The 21,324-nt window shown below is 37.8% G+C and overlaps 1 protein-coding gene across 1 annotated transcript in view; it reads left to right on the top strand.

Moving 5' to 3' along the window:
* The window catches only part of DDX10 (DEAD-box helicase 10), a 163,061-nt gene that overhangs the window by 7,509 nt on the left and 134,228 nt on the right, over window positions 1–21,324 (top strand). Inside the window, exons 4-10 of the mRNA XM_042839055.1 lie at window positions 234–392; window positions 859–979; window positions 2,066–2,255; window positions 4,373–4,499; window positions 5,814–5,976; window positions 7,552–7,636; window positions 19,049–19,150. Of these exons, the coding sequence (XP_042694989.1) occupies window positions 234–392; window positions 859–979; window positions 2,066–2,255; window positions 4,373–4,499; window positions 5,814–5,976; window positions 7,552–7,636; window positions 19,049–19,150 (947 nt within the window). The remainder of the gene's footprint in view (window positions 1–233; window positions 393–858; window positions 980–2,065; window positions 2,256–4,372; window positions 4,500–5,813; window positions 5,977–7,551; window positions 7,637–19,048; window positions 19,151–21,324) is intronic.

Genomic DNA, 21,324 nt, shown 5'->3' with positions numbered 1-21,324 from the left:
ATGGAGGTTTTTTGATTTAAACACTATTTGGTATTTTTGCAACATTAAATTGGTTTGGAGTTTGTTCTGTCACCATCAGTACCATCAGAATTCATATATAACCAAACCATGTGAAATGCACGCAGATGTTTCTTCATTATTTACATTAGGAATGCTTTATCTTTTTCTATGACTCTTCTTGTTACATATTTTTCTTTTGAGTTTTTTCTAATGAGAAAGATATTTTTGTTCAGGCTTTGGAACTCCTCTACCGCCTTCAGTGGACTTCAGCAGATGGACTGGGAGTTCTGATCATATCGCCCACCCGGGAGCTGGCCTTTCAGACTTTTAAGGTGCTGCGTAAAGTGGGGAAGAATCACGACTTCTCAGCTGGCCTTATCATTGGAGGAAAGGTGTGTTCTCTGTTGGAGCCTGCTGTGAGGGAGCATAGATAAGTGCTGTAGTAAGGGCTAGTTTAGGAAGGAAACTCTGCAAAACAGAAGAAAGTAGAAGGAAGAAAGTAGTTAATTGGAAGCAATTAGAGAGACATTATTAGAGAGCAATTAGAGAGACATAATTTTCCTGTCTAATTTTCCTCCAGTATGTCTTTTAAAGCTCTTGTATATTTACCATCTTTACAGGTTATGTGACGGGTCAAACTTTCTCCCAGCCCTTCCTGTCCTATTAAATCAGATTGCTCTGAAAAACATTTGCACAAGCCTCTAGTGTGCGTGCACTGATAAACTGGTGTGTGTATAAAAAAAGGGAAATCTTGATTCTTTCTGTAAACTGTCAGTAGGTTGAGCTGGGCTGAGATCTCTGCTACTGGGCTTCTAGTATGAAAACAACCAGAGCTCAGCTGGTTTAACGTATTTTCAGGATCTGAAAGAAGAGTCTGAGAGAATCCACCACATAAATATGCTCATTTGCACTCCAGGACGGCTTCTGCAGCACATGGATGAGACCTCGTATTTCTATGCATCTGATCTGCAAATGCTGAGTAAGTTGTTGAGTGCGTCACAAAACATAGAAATATTGTGTAGTAGTACATAATTAAGAGGGGCACTCTCTTGGTTATTAACTTTGTTCTGGTTTTTGTATGTAGATAAAAGAACGTTTAAGTTTGCACACGCACAAATTAAAGTGGGAAGCAGCACAATTCCTTTCTTTTATGTACTTGCTCTCAAAGCAGTTGCTAAGAGTTGTGTTCCTTAGGATGATAATAACAAGTAGGTGAGTTAAGTAATGAACCAAAACCACGTGCAATATCCCATATTACCCTTCTGGTATGTTTTAGCTACAAGATGGCCTTTGCTTCCTGCCCCTGGCTCTCGTTTTTCATGGTACGATAATGAATATTTCTTATAGTTAATTACAGCATATGTATTTTGGGCTGATTCTAGAAAACATACTTCTTTTTGAATTTTTAAGCCAGATTAATGCTTCTTCCAACCTGAATACAAATTTCAGCTTAATGGGAGGGTTTGCTCGCCTGTAAGAACTGTGCATAATCTTTAGCATAGCTGAGGAACTTAAAAGCAATTAACAAGCTAGTGAAGCTGATAAATTGCAAAACCAGGCTTGTTATACTCAGTGCTGTTCATGGCAGTTAGATTAGATTTGCATTAAATGTAGACTCTTTTCTTCAAGTTTTGTTTCTGTTCCATCCCTATGATGCAATGGCTAATTGAGCTTAGGCACAGAAGAGCCTGTTTTTCTCTATCTTTTATGGTACAGCACTGTTTTATATTGCATGCTTTTGTTTTAGTAGTCGGGCGGGGAGTTGGTAATTTACAGGCTGTCTGCACATTACTGAACTTTTTATTTGGAATACTTAGCTTCCTATGCTTCAGCATGTGAATGGAGGGCTGTAGTGCACAGGTTATGGAAAATGCTATGACTTACACTGCAGCTTTTTAAACCTATTTTATGGAGTATGTGAATATCCGCAGCAAATCCTGTCATATATGGTAACTAATCTCTGCAGTTTAAGCAGGCGTGGATTTTTGTGCTTTACGGACTTAAAGTCTTTAATAACAAAAGGAAAGCTAAAAACAGGTTTTCTCAAATCTGTTTCTCAATTCAGTTCTTGATGAAGCTGATAGAATTCTCGACATGGGTTTTGCTGATACAATGAATGCAATCATAGAAAATTTGCCTAAGAAACGCCAGACTTTGCTTTTTTCTGCAACGCAAACAAAATCAGTGAAGGATCTCGCACGGTTGAGTTTAAAAGATCCGGAGTATGTTTGGGTTCATGAGAAAGCCAAATTCAGGTATGTTGATGATTTACTTTTTTGTGGGAAGGTTAAACAGATCAAGATCCTAGTTCACTTGCTTCTCTGAGTGTTGTTTTCCTGAATCTGAAGTCATGCTTCCTTCTCCTTCCGTCACTGTCAGACCTTGCTGCGTGCCATCCTGAAAGCAGGCTGTTGCAGAAGAGAAGTTACTAGTTCTGGCTGGTGTGCTATGGGGGCATTGAGCCTGCACTTTGTTTCTGGCTCCTCAGGCTCCTCTTCTGGCTGCAAGTTTATTTTCCTTGGCAATAAGCTGCAGACTGGACTACGTCCTGGATGAAGTGGTGTCCTGGCTGTGGCATGTGTCACTTCTCAATTGCTACTTGTTGTCTTCTTTGTCTTCCTTCACGCATGTGTGTGCGTACTAACTGTGTGGGGGCAGCAGATTTGTCGAATGAACATGGTTCTTCAGTATGTAGTTAATGAATCTGACCTTGAAAATGCTACTCTATTGGGACCATGCAGAATGACAGTCTTGTTTGCATATGCAGTATTGGTGCCCAGCAGGAAGCGTTTGGCATATGACTGTGTGCATCAAGACCTGTCGCTTCCAGAAGAACTGGGTTTACTGTGCACGATCAGGACTGCAGCCCTGTGCACACCCAAAATAAAATTGGCATGCTGTGCAGTTTGGCTGTAACTGAAAAAAAGTGCATGTTCTTTTTTTATGGCAGATAGATTTTGAAAAGGGGAAAAAAGTGAAGAATTCTACCTAAAGTCCACAGAAAAGCAAAATCTTATTCTCTTGGTGCCAAAAGGCTTATGAACATGTATGATTTTTTTACACCTGTCCTAAGGAATGTGTAAATGTTTCTGTACATAAAATGAAGGTGGAGAAAGGTGGAGCACACTGATAAAAATGGCTTACCTCAGAGCAAATGAGAAATCATTGCCAAAATGAACAGTAGAAAGAGGTTGAATCCTGAGGCAGTGTTTTAATGAACTGCTTGTCTGGATTCTCTTTATTGCTCTGCTGATGCCTTCGATAGTATTTTCTTTTCCTTCCAGTCAGTATGTTAAATAAACATGATTGCTGGAAAAAAAAATGTAGTTATTCTCCTTGTGTCAGAAGAGGTTGTAGGCTTAGCATGGAGTGTTCAGTTTGAGGACTGTCTATTTCACAAATGGTGTTTTTTGAGAAGTCTACTTAAAGTACACTTGAGGTTTTTAAAATATTGGGGAAATACAGTTAGATAACAAACTGAATCAAGAAAAGGAAACTTCCATTTGTTTTAGAGTTTATGACTTTAATACATAGTACATTGTTGTGTTATAGGGACAGTTTCCTCTGAAAGATCTACAGGGCAAAAATAATAAAATAATAAAATAATACTGCAGTGTAATTCAAATTGAGTAGTGAATAAAAACTGGAACAGCATCTTGTCATTTTGTTCTTCTAAGTGGCACCTTCAATACAATAAAGTAAATTTAAATACCCTTGGTCTGTCCAGGGAGAAGCAGAGGGACTGAGATGAACATTTAGATGTATTTCCAGGGCAAAGATGCCTTTTTTGAAAGAAGTTATTTTGCAAGTAACTGCAAGGTGACTTAAGATCATAGTTCGGTGCTTTACAAAGTGACTTCACATGTCAGGATGTAATCAGTAATATGTCAGTGCTTTTTTTTGTCTGCAAGTTTAGACTGTGCTTTGACATTGCCTGGGGCACAAATGGAGCTTTAATAGCACTAATAGGCAAAATTACATTTTAAGTCAAAGCAATTTGAATGTCGCTGCTTTGAGATGGAAAGAGTTGGTTGTGCTGCTAATAGATGAATTGAGAAGTAATGCCAGAAGTTGCCTCCTGCCCTTCTTCTCTCCCCTGACGTTTTCTCAGGAGTTTGATTCTCCTAATAATAGCTTTCTAGTTGGTCTGCCAAAGACTTGTTTCTCAAAGCAGGACGACTTTCCAGCCTGACTTTTCTTTTTTCTGTTTTGTGGGTGCTTGTCAGACACTTGATTTAAAAGTAAAGAAAAGGCAGGCAGCTCTGTAGATTATAAATACCTGTATTTTCCTCTCTTTTATTTCTTTGCTTTAATGTTACGATTACTGTGGTACCTGATTTTTTTTTTTTCTTTTAATATTTTTTTTTTTAAGTACCCCAGCAACTTTGGATCAGAACTACATTGTTTGTGAGCTTCAACACAAAATAAATGTGTTGTACTCTTTCCTGAGAAGTCACTTGAAAAAGAAGAGCATTGTGTTTTTTGCAAGCTGTAAAGAGGTATGACTATTTTATTTCACTGTATTTTCATTTTCTCTGTAGCATTCCGGGTTACAGAGTTGAATATTTTACAGCTGCTTTCTTTCAAAGATTTTAAAGGTGGTTACGTAAGAAAGTTTAATTGTGAAATTGTGTGGGAAAGAATCGTAGAATCATCAAGGTTGGAAAAGACCTCTGGGATCATCTAGTCCAGCCAACCACCCACCATCTCCATTTCTCCGTGAACCGTGTCCCTCAGCCCAACACCTAGTTTTCTCTTGAATGTCTCCAGGGATGGTGACTCCTCCACTTCTATGGGCAGCCCATTCCAGTACTTGACCACTCTTTCACAGAAGAAATTCTTCCTAACATCCGACCTGAACCTTCCCTGGTGCCATTCTCTCTCATCCTGTTGATAGTTATGCTGGAGAAGAGGTTGACACCCCCTCAGCACAGCCTCCTTTCAGGCACTTGTAGAGAGTGACAAGGTTTCCTCTGAGCCTCTTCTCCAGACTGAACAATCCCAGTTCTCTGAGCTACTCTTTGTTAGACTTGGGCTCAGTGTTTTCATTCTGGTTATCTAGGAAGTACTCCTTGAGATGTCTGCTTATAGCGCTGTCTTGGGATCATTCTGTTGAAGTTATTAGTATGTGGTTATATGGCACAGGTTTTCATATAACTTCTGTATTTATCTAATATTTTACTGTGTATTTTCCAAATACAATTGTGAAGTAAATATTCACTGTTCATCCAGTGCGAGAGGTTACAGTATTTTTTGTACTGTGGTTGGCTACTGAGCGCAGTGAAGTTGCAGGCTTACTTGTACAGAAGTTCTCTGTGTTGCAGTTGTTACTGAACAGTTTCTGTAACTATCATTAAAATTATTAGGTATGTCAACTATAAAGTAATGCTGTATGTAACAGTAAACACTGTCTAGGAGAAGCTGTTGAAGCTGTGTTAAGTGCAAGCAGAAGATACTGTATTCCTTCAGCAGTGTCTAAAAGCAGCTCTTCAGATGGATTTTTGATACTTTGGTCCCTTGCATATGACATCGCTATTTGTGTCCAACCTCATTCTGGCTGCTACAGGTTTCCACTTCTGTTAGGAAATTCCATCAGTAGGAATACCAGAGCTTTACCACAGTTTCTTTCCTATTATTGTACCTGAGTGCATGACAGCATTTCTTATTGTGTGTCTTATCTCTGATGTGGAGGAAAGTGTTTTTTACTAGGAGTGCTAAGTCTATTGTTACGTACTGGATGTTGTTTTTATTGTGTGATGTTAAATCTGTTTGTTGGTTTCGCGCGACTCCTCCCCCCCCAATTTGTTGGATAGGTCCAGTATCTGTTCAGAGTGTTTTGTAAGCTCCAACCTGGTCTTCCTGTACTGGCACTGCATGGCAAGCAGCAACAGATGAAGAGGATGGAAGTCTACACATGTTTTGTTCGGAAGAAGGCGGCAGTACTTTTTGCTACAGATATTGCAGCACGTGGCCTGGGTATGTACCCACAGAAGTAGTCATTATTCACAAAGTTAAGATTTTATGCCATTAAAACTCTGTCAGTGGCAGTATGCTTTGATCACCTGATTTGTAAGAAATGAACCTGCAGTTTGCTTGGGAGCCAAAACATATGCTTCTTAAAGAGTTCTGCTGTTTGTTTGCTGGAGTTGCCGGCTTCGTTTGCTCTTAGTTTTTGTCCCAGAAAGACCTAAACTGTCACTAGTCTTATTATGATGTTTATTAATAAAATAGTCAGTGGAAGCTATTTTTTTTTTTTCCCCCTCCAGTCTGTGGCCAATTTAGTTTTCCTAGCTGGAAGGCAGTCTGATCTTTCCAGCCATGTTGTGTGACGAATATCCAGAATGAGAGAAGATGGAAGTAGTGACGTATTGGCTTACTGCATGCCGTAAGGAAGATTTCAGCAGCTTTAAATATTTCTGATATGCCTGCATCCTGTGGGTTATTCCATATCATGTGTTCAAGAGGTGTCTGGATGAGGAGCTACAAGGTAGCAATGGTAGTGGGAGGTCGGTTGGACTAGATGACCTTGTAGTCCTTTCCAACCTTGTGATTCTATGAGTAGCACTATAATGCTGTATTCTTAAAGAGGCAGAATAATAGATGATGGGCAGGAATATTTTATAGGCCTGTTTTAGTTTAAGTTTCTTTTCTTTCATCATTGCTTGCTTCATTATGATTTCTTTCTTCATATATTTTATAGATATTTGGACTTTATTTTTTTGTACTTGGCTGATTTTATGTATGACATGAGAACCTTTTTAGGAGTTGACTATTTCTTCTTTCAAATAGGAAGCTCATTGTCCAAAATCCAAGATTTTGTCAGTAATTTGCAAGAGGATGGTACTCAGAAAATAGAAAACAGAAGTGCAGATGGCTTATCATGCCTTCTGCACTGCTGACATCTCACTAGTGAGGAGCTAATGTGGGTATTGGTTAGGTTTCGAGAGTATGTATAACTGTCCTATGGCATATGCAGACTTGGTCAGGGAGTAATACTAATTATTTACTGCAGTGCAAAGCATGCTGCTTCTGCATGAAGTACAGCAGTTGGAAGGGTCTCGTAAATGCTATAATTCACACAGAGAGATGACTCCTTTGGCAGGGTTGGTCACCCCCTCAATTTTGCTGAGTGTGTGTGATATTTCTGTACTTGAATGGCTGAAGTAGTGCTGTATCACCATAGCAAACTTCAACCCCAAAGAGTCTGTTGGATCTTGTTATTTATTAATGTAGTGTTTTATCATCTATGTGACACAAAGCTTGTCTGCTCTTGTCAAGTGTGAAATTATGTTCCATTCAGTGCACTGTCATAATTTGGAAAATGAAGACACCATTAATTTTAGCTTTCTTTGATGAAGAGGATGACTGTTTATGATATGCTAATACATGCAATTAATTTTATTTTTATTTCAGAGGTTGCACTTAGTGTCTATAAATTGGTTTAAATGATGGTTCCTACAGAAATTAGTGCTCCAAAATATTATGTTGCCCTTGATTAGGAGGGTTTTGAGTCAAACAAGCTTAAATTTTGGCATCTTTTTTTCTTTGCAGATTTTCCAGCAGTGAACTGGGTCATTCAGTTTGATTGTCCAGAAGATGCAAATACATACATCCATCGAGTGGGAAGAACAGCCAGGTTCATATTCACTTCTCATTAATATTTAAATGTTTAAAATTAGATAGCTGTCAGGACAGATAATTGGCTGGCTGCATGCTTGCTTGAGAAAAATCAGGACAAAAATTGGAAGGAAGAGAAGGGCTGCTGTCACCAAAAGACGCTTTTGATTATCTGGAAATAATGGTCTAACTTAATCTTTCATTAGTGAGAGACTCCTTACAGCAGAAAGAAAGACCATGTCTAGTTGTTTATTCTGATCAGGGAAGATTAAGAGTGAGGAAGTAAAAGTCTTCTTTTGTACTTGGCAGGATTACCTTGCTAGCTGAGCTGAGCAAATTTGTGAGTGGAAATGCTTGTTTTGCCAATGCAGCGTATAGATAAATACAACTTAAAAGTGTGTGTGCTTTTTCTTTTTGTCATTGCAGACTCTTCAAAAGAATGGAGGTATTTTTTTTTATTATTTTGATTTGAGGAGGAAGGAATTGAACAATGTTATCTACGCGTTAAATTTTCAATTTTCTAAGTCACTGGTAGAATTCTATTCACAGGGCTAGCCTTAATTAAAATATTTGTGGTTGAGTCCTTCTGAAGGAAAGGAGTTACCTAAAAATGCCTATGAGAACCTCATCCTCGGTTTCTGAAATGGGTTTTTAAAAGAAAGTGAAGTTACTGCTGCATAATTTGGTAGATGAAAAACTTTACTCAGTTACTTGAAGGATGACATGCAAGACCTGGTGTTATGTCTTGTACATCACTGAACTGGTTTGTAGTAGGCTTTTATCATCTGTGTTGCAGTGGAAGTGGAAGTCAAGCATAGTGACAGAACTGTTTCCTAGAGTAGGATTTAGTAGTCAGCACTACCAAATCTGTGTTTCTGGATCAGATTGCATCAAATTTTGTACTTCCATAAAATTCCAGAATCTGGAATTTTTAGCCAATACTTTTAAATCTGCTTGGTATCTTTTCTGCCCTACTCTTTCCTGTGTACTGTATTTTGCTATCTACTTTTTGTTGTAGAAGGGACCAATGAATTTTTAAATGCTCTTGGAAACATCTATGAGCAGAATCAGTGACTGTTAGATGTAATTAGATGATATATATAGCTAATTCCATGGGTAACAACTTAGGGAAAAAAGCCATAGACTTAGAGGTCTGTGAAGTGGTATTTTGTGTTTGTTTTGTTTATATTCTATGTGTCTTCCTATGAATTCCTATGAATCTCAAATAAACTATAGAGGACGGAAGATGTCTACTAGCGTTAGGTACATACTGTGTGCCAAGTAAATAGTGCAGTTTTGGACATGGGTAGTTGAGAACATGTTTCTTTGTAAACTCTGAATACTGAGTAGGAAACTTCACTTGTTTTCAGTAGCTGCAGTTAGGATGAGAGAAGCTTGTTTTTTTTTTTTTTTTCTTCTAGAAATGTGACAAAAGTGAACTGTAGTTTAGTTGTCCTCATTAATGAAGTTAGATTTAATTACAAATTTTCATGGGTTACAAGAGTGTATAATTGCATGGAATGAAAGCTTAATTAAATATCTCAGCTAATTAGGAGAGTGTGTGAAGCTGTAATTAAAATTGGGGTGCCAAATACTGTTTACTTCTGAAATCAAATTATTTTATGATATGAAAGTAAATATGAAAGTCAAGAAAGAAATTATTTTCGGAAGGGGATTGAAAAATATTTGACTAACTTAACACTTGTGGATGTGTTCCCATATCTGGTTTTTGGCAATATTACTAAGCAATATCTAAAATGAAAGATAAAGATTGATTTTTTTTTTTTTTTTTTAAATGGAAAAGACCACCATGTTGTGTAGGTAGCATTTCACTTGCATTGCATTCTACTGAAGCATAAATTGTGGTTTTAGTTTTTTTGATTTATGGGACAGTAAGATCAAGAACTTCTGAATGTTGGCCAGTAATGCTTTTACTTCATAGTAGAATTGGCATATCTAGATTTTGATTTAACTTGAAAAGTATGCTGCTGTTGGAATAATTGAAGCTATTTCTTCCAGCTGCATCTTAAAGTATTTTTGTGAAGTCTTAACTAGTTCAGTTATAAAGTTTCTGAATGGCTGACAATATTGCAGCCATGCCCAAAAATATTTTCTGGCTTGATTTTTGTCATATGGTCTCTTAGTGAAGTCTATTATTTAAAATATCACATCAAAGTATTTTTCTGTGGGTTTTAGTTTCAAAAATTCTTACTAAATAAGAGATTTGTAGCAATTATCTGCAAAACTCTGTTCTGATTCTTAATTGCACTTTATGGCTGCCTTTCCTGTAGTCTGTGAAGCCAGAATTGAAAATATTCTTTGATCACTTTTGTGAAACAAGTTGCAGTGCCACTAGGGGACAGCAGAAGATAATACTATATGAAGCACACTGATAACCCTTTTTCCCCCCCCAAATTGTTTTTCTAAATATAACTGTATATAAGTCATATAGCATGAAAGTAGCATATACAGGGAAGTTCTTCTTTCAGTCATGATTACACTGATGAGTTGAAAAGATGTTGAAATGTCTATTCTATCCCTCCATTCATGTGTAAATATCTTGTATTTGGCTGTACTCATCCTGGGGTGTCTCAATAATTAATTACCTTCTTTCCTAGTATTGCATTCTCCCCTCTATTAATTTCCTTCAGAGGAGACTATAGAATCTGTTTCTTGAGTTTAATGATTTCCTCTGTCGTGAGTCTTTTTTATAATGACATGAAAGCTGAAATTTAAAACAGAATAAATCTTTGCTCTACATTTTTTCTCTCTGCAATATCCAGAGCTTTATATGAGTCTGATCCAGGCTCTGATTTCTCATAGTTGTGATATTTAATTCTGGTAACGGGGTAGGTTTGTTAGGTGCTTAAATTGATTTAGGAAAATCACTGTGGGTTGTTACTGTTTTTTGTTCTTGTTAAGTGTAATATGTGGCTGCAAATGGGCAAATATATTTTGTCTAGCCATATATGTGCTGTTTGCCATATTTTGAAATTTGGAAAGTAGAAAGTCTCACTTTCTGAAGTGAGATACTCTATTATCTACTGCTGTGTGCTAGCTGGTATTATGATCAAAGCCAAGAAGTGCGAGTGATGACTTAGAGCAGTAGCCTCTCTCATGCTATGTGTATGCTCAAGAATGCATGCCAGCTTCATGTTCGACAAGGCCAAGGGCAAAGTCCTGCCCCTGAGTCGAGACAATCCCAAGCACAGATACAGGCTGGGTGGAGAACGGCTTGAGAGCAGCCCCGAGGAGAAGAGTTTGGGGGTGTCAGTTAATGAAATACTCAGCATGAGCTGTCAGTGTGAGCTTGCAGCCCTGAAGGCCAACTGTGTTGTAGGCGACTGCGAGACCCCCCCACGGTGTCCTGGGTTGTATCAAGAGAAGTGTGACCGGCAGATTGAGGGAGGTGATTCTGCCCCTCTGCTCTGCTCTTGTGAGATCCCATCTGGAGTATTGTGTCCAGTTCTGGAGCCCCCAGCACAAGTAGGACATAGAGCTGCTGGGTCCAGAAGAGGGCCATGAGGATGATCAGAGGGCTGGAGTACCTCCCTTATGGGGACAGGCTGAGAGAGCTGGGGCTCTTCAGCCTGGAGAAGAGAAGGATCTGAGGACACCTTGTGGTGGCCTTCCAGTACCTGAAGGGGCCTACAGGAAAGCTGGGGAGGGCCTTATTTTAAGGGTGGGTAGTGATATGACAAGGGGAAATGGCTTTAAACTGGTAGAGGGTAGATTTAGACTAGATAATAGGATGAGATGCTTTACTGTGAGGATGGTGAGACATTGGAATGAGTTGTCCAGTGAGGTTGTGGATGCCCCCTCCCTGGAACCATTCAAGGCTGGGCTGGATAGGGCTGTGGGCAAGCTGGTCTACAGGGAGGTGTACCTGTATGTAGTCGGAGGGATTTTGAAGCTAGATGATCTTAAAGGTCCCTTCCAACCCAAACTCTGCTATGAATTCAATTTATGATAACACCAGCAGGGTACAGCTGGTGAGTTACTGCCTTTTCTTGTCTATTGTTTTTTTCTGACTGACTTGAAAAGAGTGACAACTAGCCAGTATGGCTAAATGGAGGGGAGCATGGCTCTGTGACACAAACAAAACCTAGCTGCGTGGTTCTCAGAACTTGTTAGTAGATACAAGCGCTGCTCTGAAAGTGGTGCTTCCAACTTTACTGTATTGGCTAATGACAACTGAAGTGGCTGCTGGTGGTATGGCAGTAGAGGTTGAACCTTCCCAACAACATTCCATTGTGTTTTGTTGCTGTGGCAGAGGGACAGGCTGACAAATGGTGTCTGACATGGAAGTGCTTATGAAGCAAAGGCGTGGAATTGAATTATTCTGTATGTAAAAAATGGTACCCATTGACATTCATCAATGCTTGCTTAGCGTTCATGGAGACTGAACAAAGGCTGTGAGCGCAGTGTGGCAGTAGGTGGTGTATTTCAGCAGTAGTGGCAGTGTGGTCACCTCTGCTGGTGCAGATTTTGATGAGTGCAGCATGCAGGCTCTTATTTATCACTGGTGAAAATGCACAGCTGATGATGGTGACTGTTGAAAAATAGTGTCTTGTAGCTGAGGATTGGCTCTCTCAAATAGTATTGTTGTTCTCTTTGTACCTGTTGTAGTTTCCATGGAAATAAATAGGAGGCATATCTTTCAGAGTGACCTACATATAAATAGGTTACTGTCCAAACAAGAGAAGGAAAAGGATATGAAATGATCAGAGAAAAAAAAAAAACAACAAAACAAACAACAGATGAACAAATCCCTAGGCAATCTCGAACTTCAGAGCTGTATTTACCAACATTTTTTTGTAGGATGCTGGGCTCAAGCGTTTGCAACAGAGAAAAAGGAGTGACCAAGGCATTAGAAGAGAGCTAAAGCAAGGAAAAAGAGTGAAACCGGTTCACTTCTTGTTGTTGTGTGTTGATTTTTTTTTGCAGCCCACGGGAAAGAGCTCTTCTCTCTGAAGCCAGAAACCATTGGGGGATGCAGTCTAATTTACTGTTTACTCGGAAAACAGTCCTACACTACTGTGTTTACTCAGCTGTATAAAGCAGGCAGACTTCCTGGTCAGTTGTGATTTTTCTTGTTGGGCTGTGTTGGTAAGACCCTCTAGGTGGCAGAGCCCAGTTTTAGAAGTACTCATTAATGCTATTTTTAAAGAAAAGTACCTATTCTGAAAAGAGACTCTCAGTCATGTAGAAAGGACAGAAATTCTGATATTAGTGTATTTGTTTACAGTGCTTTTTTCTCTCTTGAAAAAATTTCAATGACATTGCCACAATAGGGAAGAAACTCGTATAGAAGATGTGGTGAACAATAGATAAAACTTTTCTTGCTCTTGGGCTTGGAGAAAAAGTTTTTTTTTTTTTTGTTCTGAAGCTTAAAGATTTCACCAATCCTCTTTGTGTGAGAAGGCCTGAAGGTAGCATAAAAGGTTTTACCTGAATTGAGCCCAATATGAGAGACCTAAAGCTGTAATTTTGTTTAAGAAATGTTTTAAAATGGCAGCTTATATAATCAGATTTAATAGTTGAATTTTAAAACAAAACTGTGAATTACTGTGTTTCTGTGGAAGGCCTTAGGGGATAAATATGGATATTAGTTCCTCTTTGTTGAAGAGCATGTGGGTTAGCAATTTTATTCATATGAATGTCAGGTTGAAATGGGCCTTCTCAGAATAAAACTCTGTTTTGACATTTTTTGTGTTTTTTTTGGTAGATGTCTTATATTGTTGCTTTACATAAAAAGAGTGCAATGCAGATGAACATGTATGTTAGTGAAATGCTTTTCCCTTCGCTGCTGCAGCAATTTTATCAAGGAACTCGGAATAATTTAGGAACAAATTATGTGTTAGAAACAGTAAAACTTGACTCATTTCACTTTTATTGTAGTCCTTATTATGTGAAGTATGATTGTTGTGTTTTTGGCTAATCTACTGAAAATGCAGATCAGTGAGGGTGCGTCTCCTGCTGCCATGAATTTTACTGTTACTGTTCTTGGGTTTTGTTTGAGTTTGGAAAAAAAAAAAAAAAAGATTCTCAGAGTTAAATTATTAAACAAGTAAGATTAAACTCATAAATTTACTTAATGTCTTTGCAGATTTAGATTTCGATCATCAAATGAATACCAGGCAGTTACGTTCTGTATAAATACTAGTAAGATGCTGCCTGGTTGTAAAGCCCAGCTGGAGAATCTTTCTGAAATCAGTCAAATTTAGAACTGCAGTCTGTTAGTTTGATTCAAACGTTCAGCTTTTGTCTGAGGAGCTAACCACAGGCTCAGAACCTATTTACCAACTTCTTTGGATTTCAAACCATACACGTTACTTTTCTCCCCAAGATGCAAGGTGGTACAACAGGAATGTTACTGAAAACCACTTTGTATGCAATAATTTAGTTTATTAGGTATGAATCATATACTGTTATTGTAAAACTGTAGTTGTGCTTCACTTGGGTCCTTATGAGATAATATGGAGCAAAGTTTTGATTTTTAAACTTGTTCTTCTGGTTTTCTTTCTCTTCAAAAATTTTATGAGAATTTACCTCCTTGCAGGCATGTAGTTGTGCCTTCATCTGAAAGTTTGTTGAGCAAGAAATAAGATCCATTATTTAGGACTATGCAATACTGGCTAACTGTAAGTAGAGAGAAATAGTTAAAAATTACCAAGAGCACCATTTCCCTAGCAAAGAAACAGAAAGAATTTGGAAGAAATATAGTTTCATACCGAAAGTAAATAAAATCAAAAGGAAAGACTGTGTCATGATGGATAAACTACCTTAAACTTTTGCTAAAGATCATTTTGAGCTATCAGTTAGCATTAACTATGAAGGAAGCAATAGCATGGCAACCACTCATTGACAAGAGAATGAGGAAAAACACTTTTTGTGGAGGGCAAATTGGCCATCAGTTGTTGCTAGTCTTAAACTGTCTTCTAACCCGCGTTCAGTATAAATACATCACTCCTATCCTTTGCTTTATAGTGCTGGTGGTGATTTATCTCTGCTTCCATGCTTTTAAGTCAGGATAGAGTTGCAAAGAAGTTACTTGTCTTTTAGAAAGTATTCACAGTCAGCAGGCTCTAATGAATAAATAGATGAACTAGTAGTACGTGAACATTATTTTCAAAGATTTTTTGCAAGTGAGATGCAATTTTCTATAGAATTTGAATGAATAATGTGTGGTATACTGAGGGACTGTTCAAATCACAATGCAAAGATTAATCCCCGAATTGTTTAGTTGAACACTTGAAAGTATGATGACTAATATTGTCAATTAGTAAACAGCTGGGAAAATTGGTTTACTTTGGGGTAAACTTATTTTTTCCAGTACAATTTAGGGACGTACTTAGCAAATAATAAATCATCAAATGAATTCATCTTTTAAGACAGTTGTTTGGTTTTGGTGATAGCATGAAGACTGCAGTCAGCAGGATGGGGATAAATTATAGTTATGTTCTACTCTGTAGAAGTAATCCTTGTGCTGAAGAGTTGCTGTAGCTGAGGCCAGCTCTTGGCTGCTTTATCAGCTGTATCTCAAAGATAGCTTTCAAACGCATCCTCTCATTTGGTGATTATCTTTAGGGTCATAATTTTCTCATTAGTACATTAACAAGTTGTTCTTTTCCAGGAACAAGATAAAACTCTGCCCAAGGAAGACTTCTTTTGATAGGCCTGCATTTTTTTTTGGTAATTCAACACCTGTGTGAGATAAAACTGATACAAACCTTTCTAGTTTGTACTTAAGATCATTTCTTTTTCAGCCTACTCAATACAGTGATAATTCCATTGTCATGCTTGAGTCTAAAGATCAGCATTAATATTAGACCATCTGTTTTAATTTATTAAATTGCATTCCCAATATAAATGGGCAAAGACTGTTCCTTAAGTATATTTTAAAATATTTAAATAATATTTATATTTATTTTTATTTATTATATTTATTTATTTTTATGTTTAATATTTATATATAAAAATAAACGTATTTATTTTTAAATATTTAAACAATATTTTAAATAATTAAATATTAAATATTTGAGAGTGGATATTCCCAAAACAGGTGAGGAAAAGGGTTACACTGCACTGATAGTTACTGGAAGTCTTTGAGTCCCTCTAAATTTTTGAAGTCATCTTTGAAAAATATTTTAATTTTCCTTTTTTTTCCATTGTTTTTCTCATTAGTTGTCAAAAGATGAAATAGTATAGGTTTGGAAACCTCTGTTCTTAGCCTTTTTTCATGTGATGATACTACAGCAAAGTAAAGAAACAATTTTTTTTATTTTTAATAACATTTTTAATAACAATATGAAAATAACAATTTTTATATAAAGGCTATACAGAACGTAGTGTTAAACACTGAATTTACCTTTGTCCATAGATTCACATTGAATGTATGTTTTCTTTTTCTGAATTGTGTAAATATGCCTTAAGAATTACATCTCCTGAGCTTGTGCTTCCTGACAAGGATAACTGACACAGCATGTACAATTTTAGCACTAACAGCACAAGGCCCTTAATTCACACCATTCAAGGGTCAGCTTGAAGGTTCATGTGATCCTGCTTGATGTTTTGAGAATGACCTTGGGGATACTGAAGAAAAGGTACAAAAGAAAAATCGAGATAGAACATTTCCTGCTCTGTATTCTTCTGGAGTTTGGGTCGGTGGCTTTCAGAGGGGGTGTCTGCTTTCATTGGCCTGTGACGGGAATTTCTTACGCGATTTGTATGGCACTGGCGTTGCATAGTGTGTTGCATGCTGAATATAAGAAATACATTTAAGCAGAAATGTAAGAATGCTAAGTCAGGCACTCAAAGGTGAGAAATGCTGGAAACAAGGAACTGTCCAAACCACTTCTTTCCATTCACTATATTTTAAGTATTCTACAAAGACTGTCCTACCTAGGTGTATACATATGGTAACATTGAGACTTCTTGTTGCCTTGATGAAGGTGTTCCTCATTTATCAAGAGATTAGGCAGGTATTCTTTCCAGATGTCTGGTCATTCTCATAAATCTTTTGTGAATCCTTTCCTGTCATAGCATCCATTGTGATGGAACTTGAAAAAGGCTGTGTATTGCTCTGTATTCTGAGTTGATGACAGTATTATTGGTAGTGATATCATGGCTGTCTTTCTGTCTAATACAAGCTTTGGGTAAATAAAAGCAAATGTTTTTCTTGTATTTTTAACGGTGCCTAAAGTTCTTTGTGATGAATAATTATCTGCCTTGGAATTGTGACTATCAACTTCTACCTAAAATGCAAAGGATTCTGAGGTTCAGTAGCTTTCCAGGAATCTGTTGCTTGTTCAGATGCTGCAGAGGCAGCATCTGATTTGTGCCTGCATTGTTCAAGTATTGTCTGGAATTTGGTTAGGTTAAAATAAATAGAGCTTTCTTACAAAGTGAACTTGATCTAGACATACAAGTCATTCCCAGCCCTAATTACTTATTGTATAAAGGAACCAAGAGTTCATGGGAAGTTTTGTCAGTAGTAGCTTATGATTAGCTATGTTACTGGTGAGTCACAGAATGGCCTGGGTTGGAAGGGACCTCAAGGATCATGAATCTCCAGCCCTGCTGCCACAGCAGGGCCACCAACCTCCGCAGTTAATCAGGCTGCCCAGGGCCCCATCCCGTCGGCCTTGAACACCTCCAGGGATGGGGCATCCACAACCTCTCTGGGCAGCCTACCTCACCACTGTCATGGTAAGGAACTTCCCACTGACATCCAACCAAAATCTAGAATGCAGGGGTTCCATTTCTGTGATGAAAAATCTTTGTAAAAATTTTTAAAGGCAGGATATTTTTTTAAAATCATCTTCTGTTCCCAAACCCGTTGTGTATAGTAGCATTGAAGGAAAAAAAAGAAATAAAAGTCACCCAAGAACATCTTGTTGTGATGCTTCAAATTCATCAAATGAAAGCAGAACTGTAATAAGAGCTGTCAGACTGTTTTAACTGCAGATTTTGTTGCTGCTTGCATTGCTTACTATACTGTGACAGTGTTTATAGTTTTCAAACAGTTTTGTAGTTCTGTTTTTGCCAACTGCTTATACTTCTAGAGAAATGTGGGCTCCATATATTCCATCTGAAATGGTTTTTCAGCTAATGGTATGTCTGTCATTTGCTTTATGTTAGGATTTTTTTTTTTTGCACTCTTTGGGCTCCAGTAAGCTGTCTGACTCCATCACTTCTTACATTGCGTTTCTTTTCCCTTTTCTGTGCGCAAGGACTGGGCTGGTGATTTCTTCTGTCACTGGAATTTTTCTTGGGAAGTTATGTGACGTACCTCGTCACAGTCTTGTTCTCTGTGCTTTCTCACTCAAAGCAAACTAGTAACATCTCCTACTCTTCTGCTGACAGTCTGTCTAGTATCCTTTTCCTTGATGGTTATTGGTCGTAGGTGTGTGGTTAGAATAGGTGATCTTGGAGGCCTTTCCCAACCTTGGTGATTCTATAATTCTGTGGGTTTTTCTGATGGAGAAAACTGTATGCAATGGAGTTGAGACCAAACAGGAAAATGCATTGGAGTAAGAGCAGCCAAAGGTTATTGTAATGGCAAGATGGAACTGGATGGATAGGGGATAGGGGAGAGAGAGGTATTGGTGCGGGGACAGTCTTGGAATAAAGGTAGATAACAAAGTTAATTTCCCATCCGGAGTACAGAAAAGATAAACCAGTAGTGTTTGAGCTGGATAAAAAAAATTACCAGCAAGACAACTATGAACGGAGTAGGCACCAAAGTTCTGTTTAGTTAGTAAATAAAAGATGGTGTTAAAAAGAAATGAAAAATATTTGTTTCAGACAAATGGACTGCTGATATCCGTGGCCATTTGCAAGCTTATCATCTGCTTCTGCATAGGGACTTGCCTCATAGCACCTCTGTCAGTTTAGAGCTGTTCTACACAGTAAGAGGCTGTGGCTCATAAATGAATCTGTTTCAATGCTTCTGTTACAGTAATTCCTCTATGATCTTTTAGAAAGTAGTCTTAGTTCAACATCCAAATAGAAGTAGTTGTTTGAGTTCAAAGCACTTAATGCTTTTCTAATGCTACATTCTTATAGTTGTAGATGCGCAAAGGAGAATCTGGTGGTACCAAGAGTTGTGATTTTCCTATTGTACAGTATGAATGCAAGTAGCTGGATCTTGTAATATTTGATCAAGCGTCATTTGATTACCACAGAAACATTTCTAAACTAGGAAAGAATAGGATCCTCTGCTCTGACTTCTTGTCTTAGACCCAGGCATATAGAACTCAAGGTGTAATTGTGAAACCACGTGGAGATAGTGACAAGTCATTTAACTGATTTGACTTTTCCCTTTTTGGAATGAGGATGGTTGTCTGATTTTTGGGCTACTAATAAGGAAGCAAATGTAATTCTCATTAGTTGTTGAAAACATTTTTTGTTTTTCCCTTTGGATCAGGTACAAAGAAGGTGGTGAAGCTTTGTTAGTACTGCTGCCCTCAGAAGAAAAAGGCATGGTAGAACAGCTGGCACAGAGGAAAGTACCTGTCAATGAAATAAAGTAAGTGACTAATGGCTCATCTGTTACCTTTCCTCAGGTATAGTGTGTAATGAGTATGGCAACAGTGATGAAGTCAAATGCTTGATTTGCTTGGAATTGGACAAACAAGGGAGATGACTTGCTTTTGATACTATTGAAGAAGAAAAGACCTTGAGAGGTTACCTATTCCAGCCCTTTTGTTGAAGATGGGATCAGCCATACAAATTACTTACACTGAATGCCTATTTAATTTGCCAGTGAATATCTATACCATTTTCCCGAGTGATCTCATCTATACTCAGCAGTTCCTGTCATTAAGGCTTTTTTCTCAAGTGTCTGATAAGTTTTACAGTAAATGTATGTGAAATATTTCTTTTATCCTTTGCCAGGAACTTATGGAAAATGACATTCTCATACTCTCTGCAGCTGCTTTTCATGTAGCTGAACGTTATCACACTATCTCCTTTTCTTTTGCAGATTAAATAATTACAATTTCTTTAATCTTGCCTTGTAATGTTTTTCAGACCATTTATCATTCTTATTTCTCTTGACTGGAGCTTCCTTACTTCTGGAGAATTTCTCCTGTTTGTCATCGCCTTTCTGAATCAGTTCCCTGATGAACAAGATTTAAAAAAAAAAAAAAAAAAAAAAAGCATTACTAAATGATAATTTCTCATATTTCATAAAGAAGACCTGCTCTGTGCTTTCTGTACTAATGAAAACTGATTTTGAAAGAGCTGGGGGGAAAAAAAAGAAGCAAAACAAACAAACAGCTTATTTCCAATATCTGTTAAATGCGGAGTAATATACTTGTAGAAAAGGAAAGCCTTAACTCTGAAAGTAATAAATAGAACACATAAAGAAGTAAATAATTTTTTCCTTAGCAGCACTATGTTTTTTGGTGCTGTCAGCCCACTGGTAAGTCAGAAGGAAAAACAGAATCAGAAGGAGATGTAGGAAAATAAGTGAAATAAAACCAGCAAATACACTGTGAGCTGGACTCCATTTTGGAAACCTGTGTAGATGGGGTTACCTCATGTCAAAAATGATTGAATAAATCAAGAGAAAGATGGATGAGAGGTAGGAAATAATTTCCATACCAGTAGATAAGAACAGTGACAACTGTTCTATTTTTGGGAAGGTGTGATTTGAAGGTGAAAATATCTGAGACTGAAATGTAATTAGCTGTATGCAGAGAATCTTGGTGGAATAACTGTTTTTGAGAATAACACAAGACAGGATGAAACTTTAAGTGGCTGTTATTACCTTAGCACTTAAACCTTTGGGTTAGCCAAAAATTGTACTGTATTCTTTGAATTCTAATGTAACGATTGAAGGTAAGAAATCGCTGCTGCTTTTACTGTTAGATGAGATTTCTTACAGCTTACAATACAAAATCATTTGAATTAAGAAATGCAAGTGGCTGCAGTTCAGGTTTTGTCATTAGAATCTATTGAGCAAGACTTTCTTAATTTAGCTTTTTTATTGTACATTCAATAATAGGGTGCATTAAGGTCAGCTAGGATTATGTAGTTGATTGCAACTTGATATGATAGTGGCTTCACAAACTTTAATTTGTTTTTGTAAATGGAGAGGAAGGCACGTGGTCTGCTGCTATGGAGGTGGTAAGCAAAAGCTTGGACTGATAATCACAGACTGATAATCACTGCAGTTTCTACTGAATCTTACTCTTCTGAGTGCACCAACCAGCTTCACAAGGCTGGGAGCTATGAGCAGGACTTTGCGGATTGTTTTCAATGCTTTTTGTCATTTTTAATGTCGAAGTTAAATATAATTATTCTAAATATGCAATCCTGGACACAAGTTGTCATTTCTGCAGTGTGGAAAAATGTACACGTGGCACTTTGCAGATTTAAAGTTTTAAGGTGGACTGTTTCAATTTTAGTGGTTGGCAAACTGTCCTTGCACAGAATCACAGAATCACTGAGGTTGGAAAAAACCTTCAAGATCACCCAGTCCAACCATCCACCCATCACCAACAGCTCTCACTAAACCATGTCCCTCAACACAAAATCCAAACGTTCCTTGAACACCTCCAGGGTCAGTGACTCCACCACCTCCCTGGGCAGCCCATCCCAGTGCCTGACCACTCTTTCAGAGAAGTAGCATTTCCTAACATCCAGCCTGTATCTCTCCTGGCGCAACTTGAAGCCATTCCCTCTGGTCCTATCACT

This window comes from Centrocercus urophasianus, unplaced genomic scaffold (assembly GCF_019232065.1).
Source record: "Centrocercus urophasianus isolate 14NV4802_14NV808 unplaced genomic scaffold, USGS_Curo_1.0 seq_9, whole genome shotgun sequence".
NCBI classification, from domain to species: Eukaryota; Metazoa; Chordata; class Aves; order Galliformes; family Phasianidae; genus Centrocercus; species Centrocercus urophasianus.
Note: the sequence above shows the minus strand (reverse complement) of the source record. Positions and strands in the feature narration are given on the sequence as shown.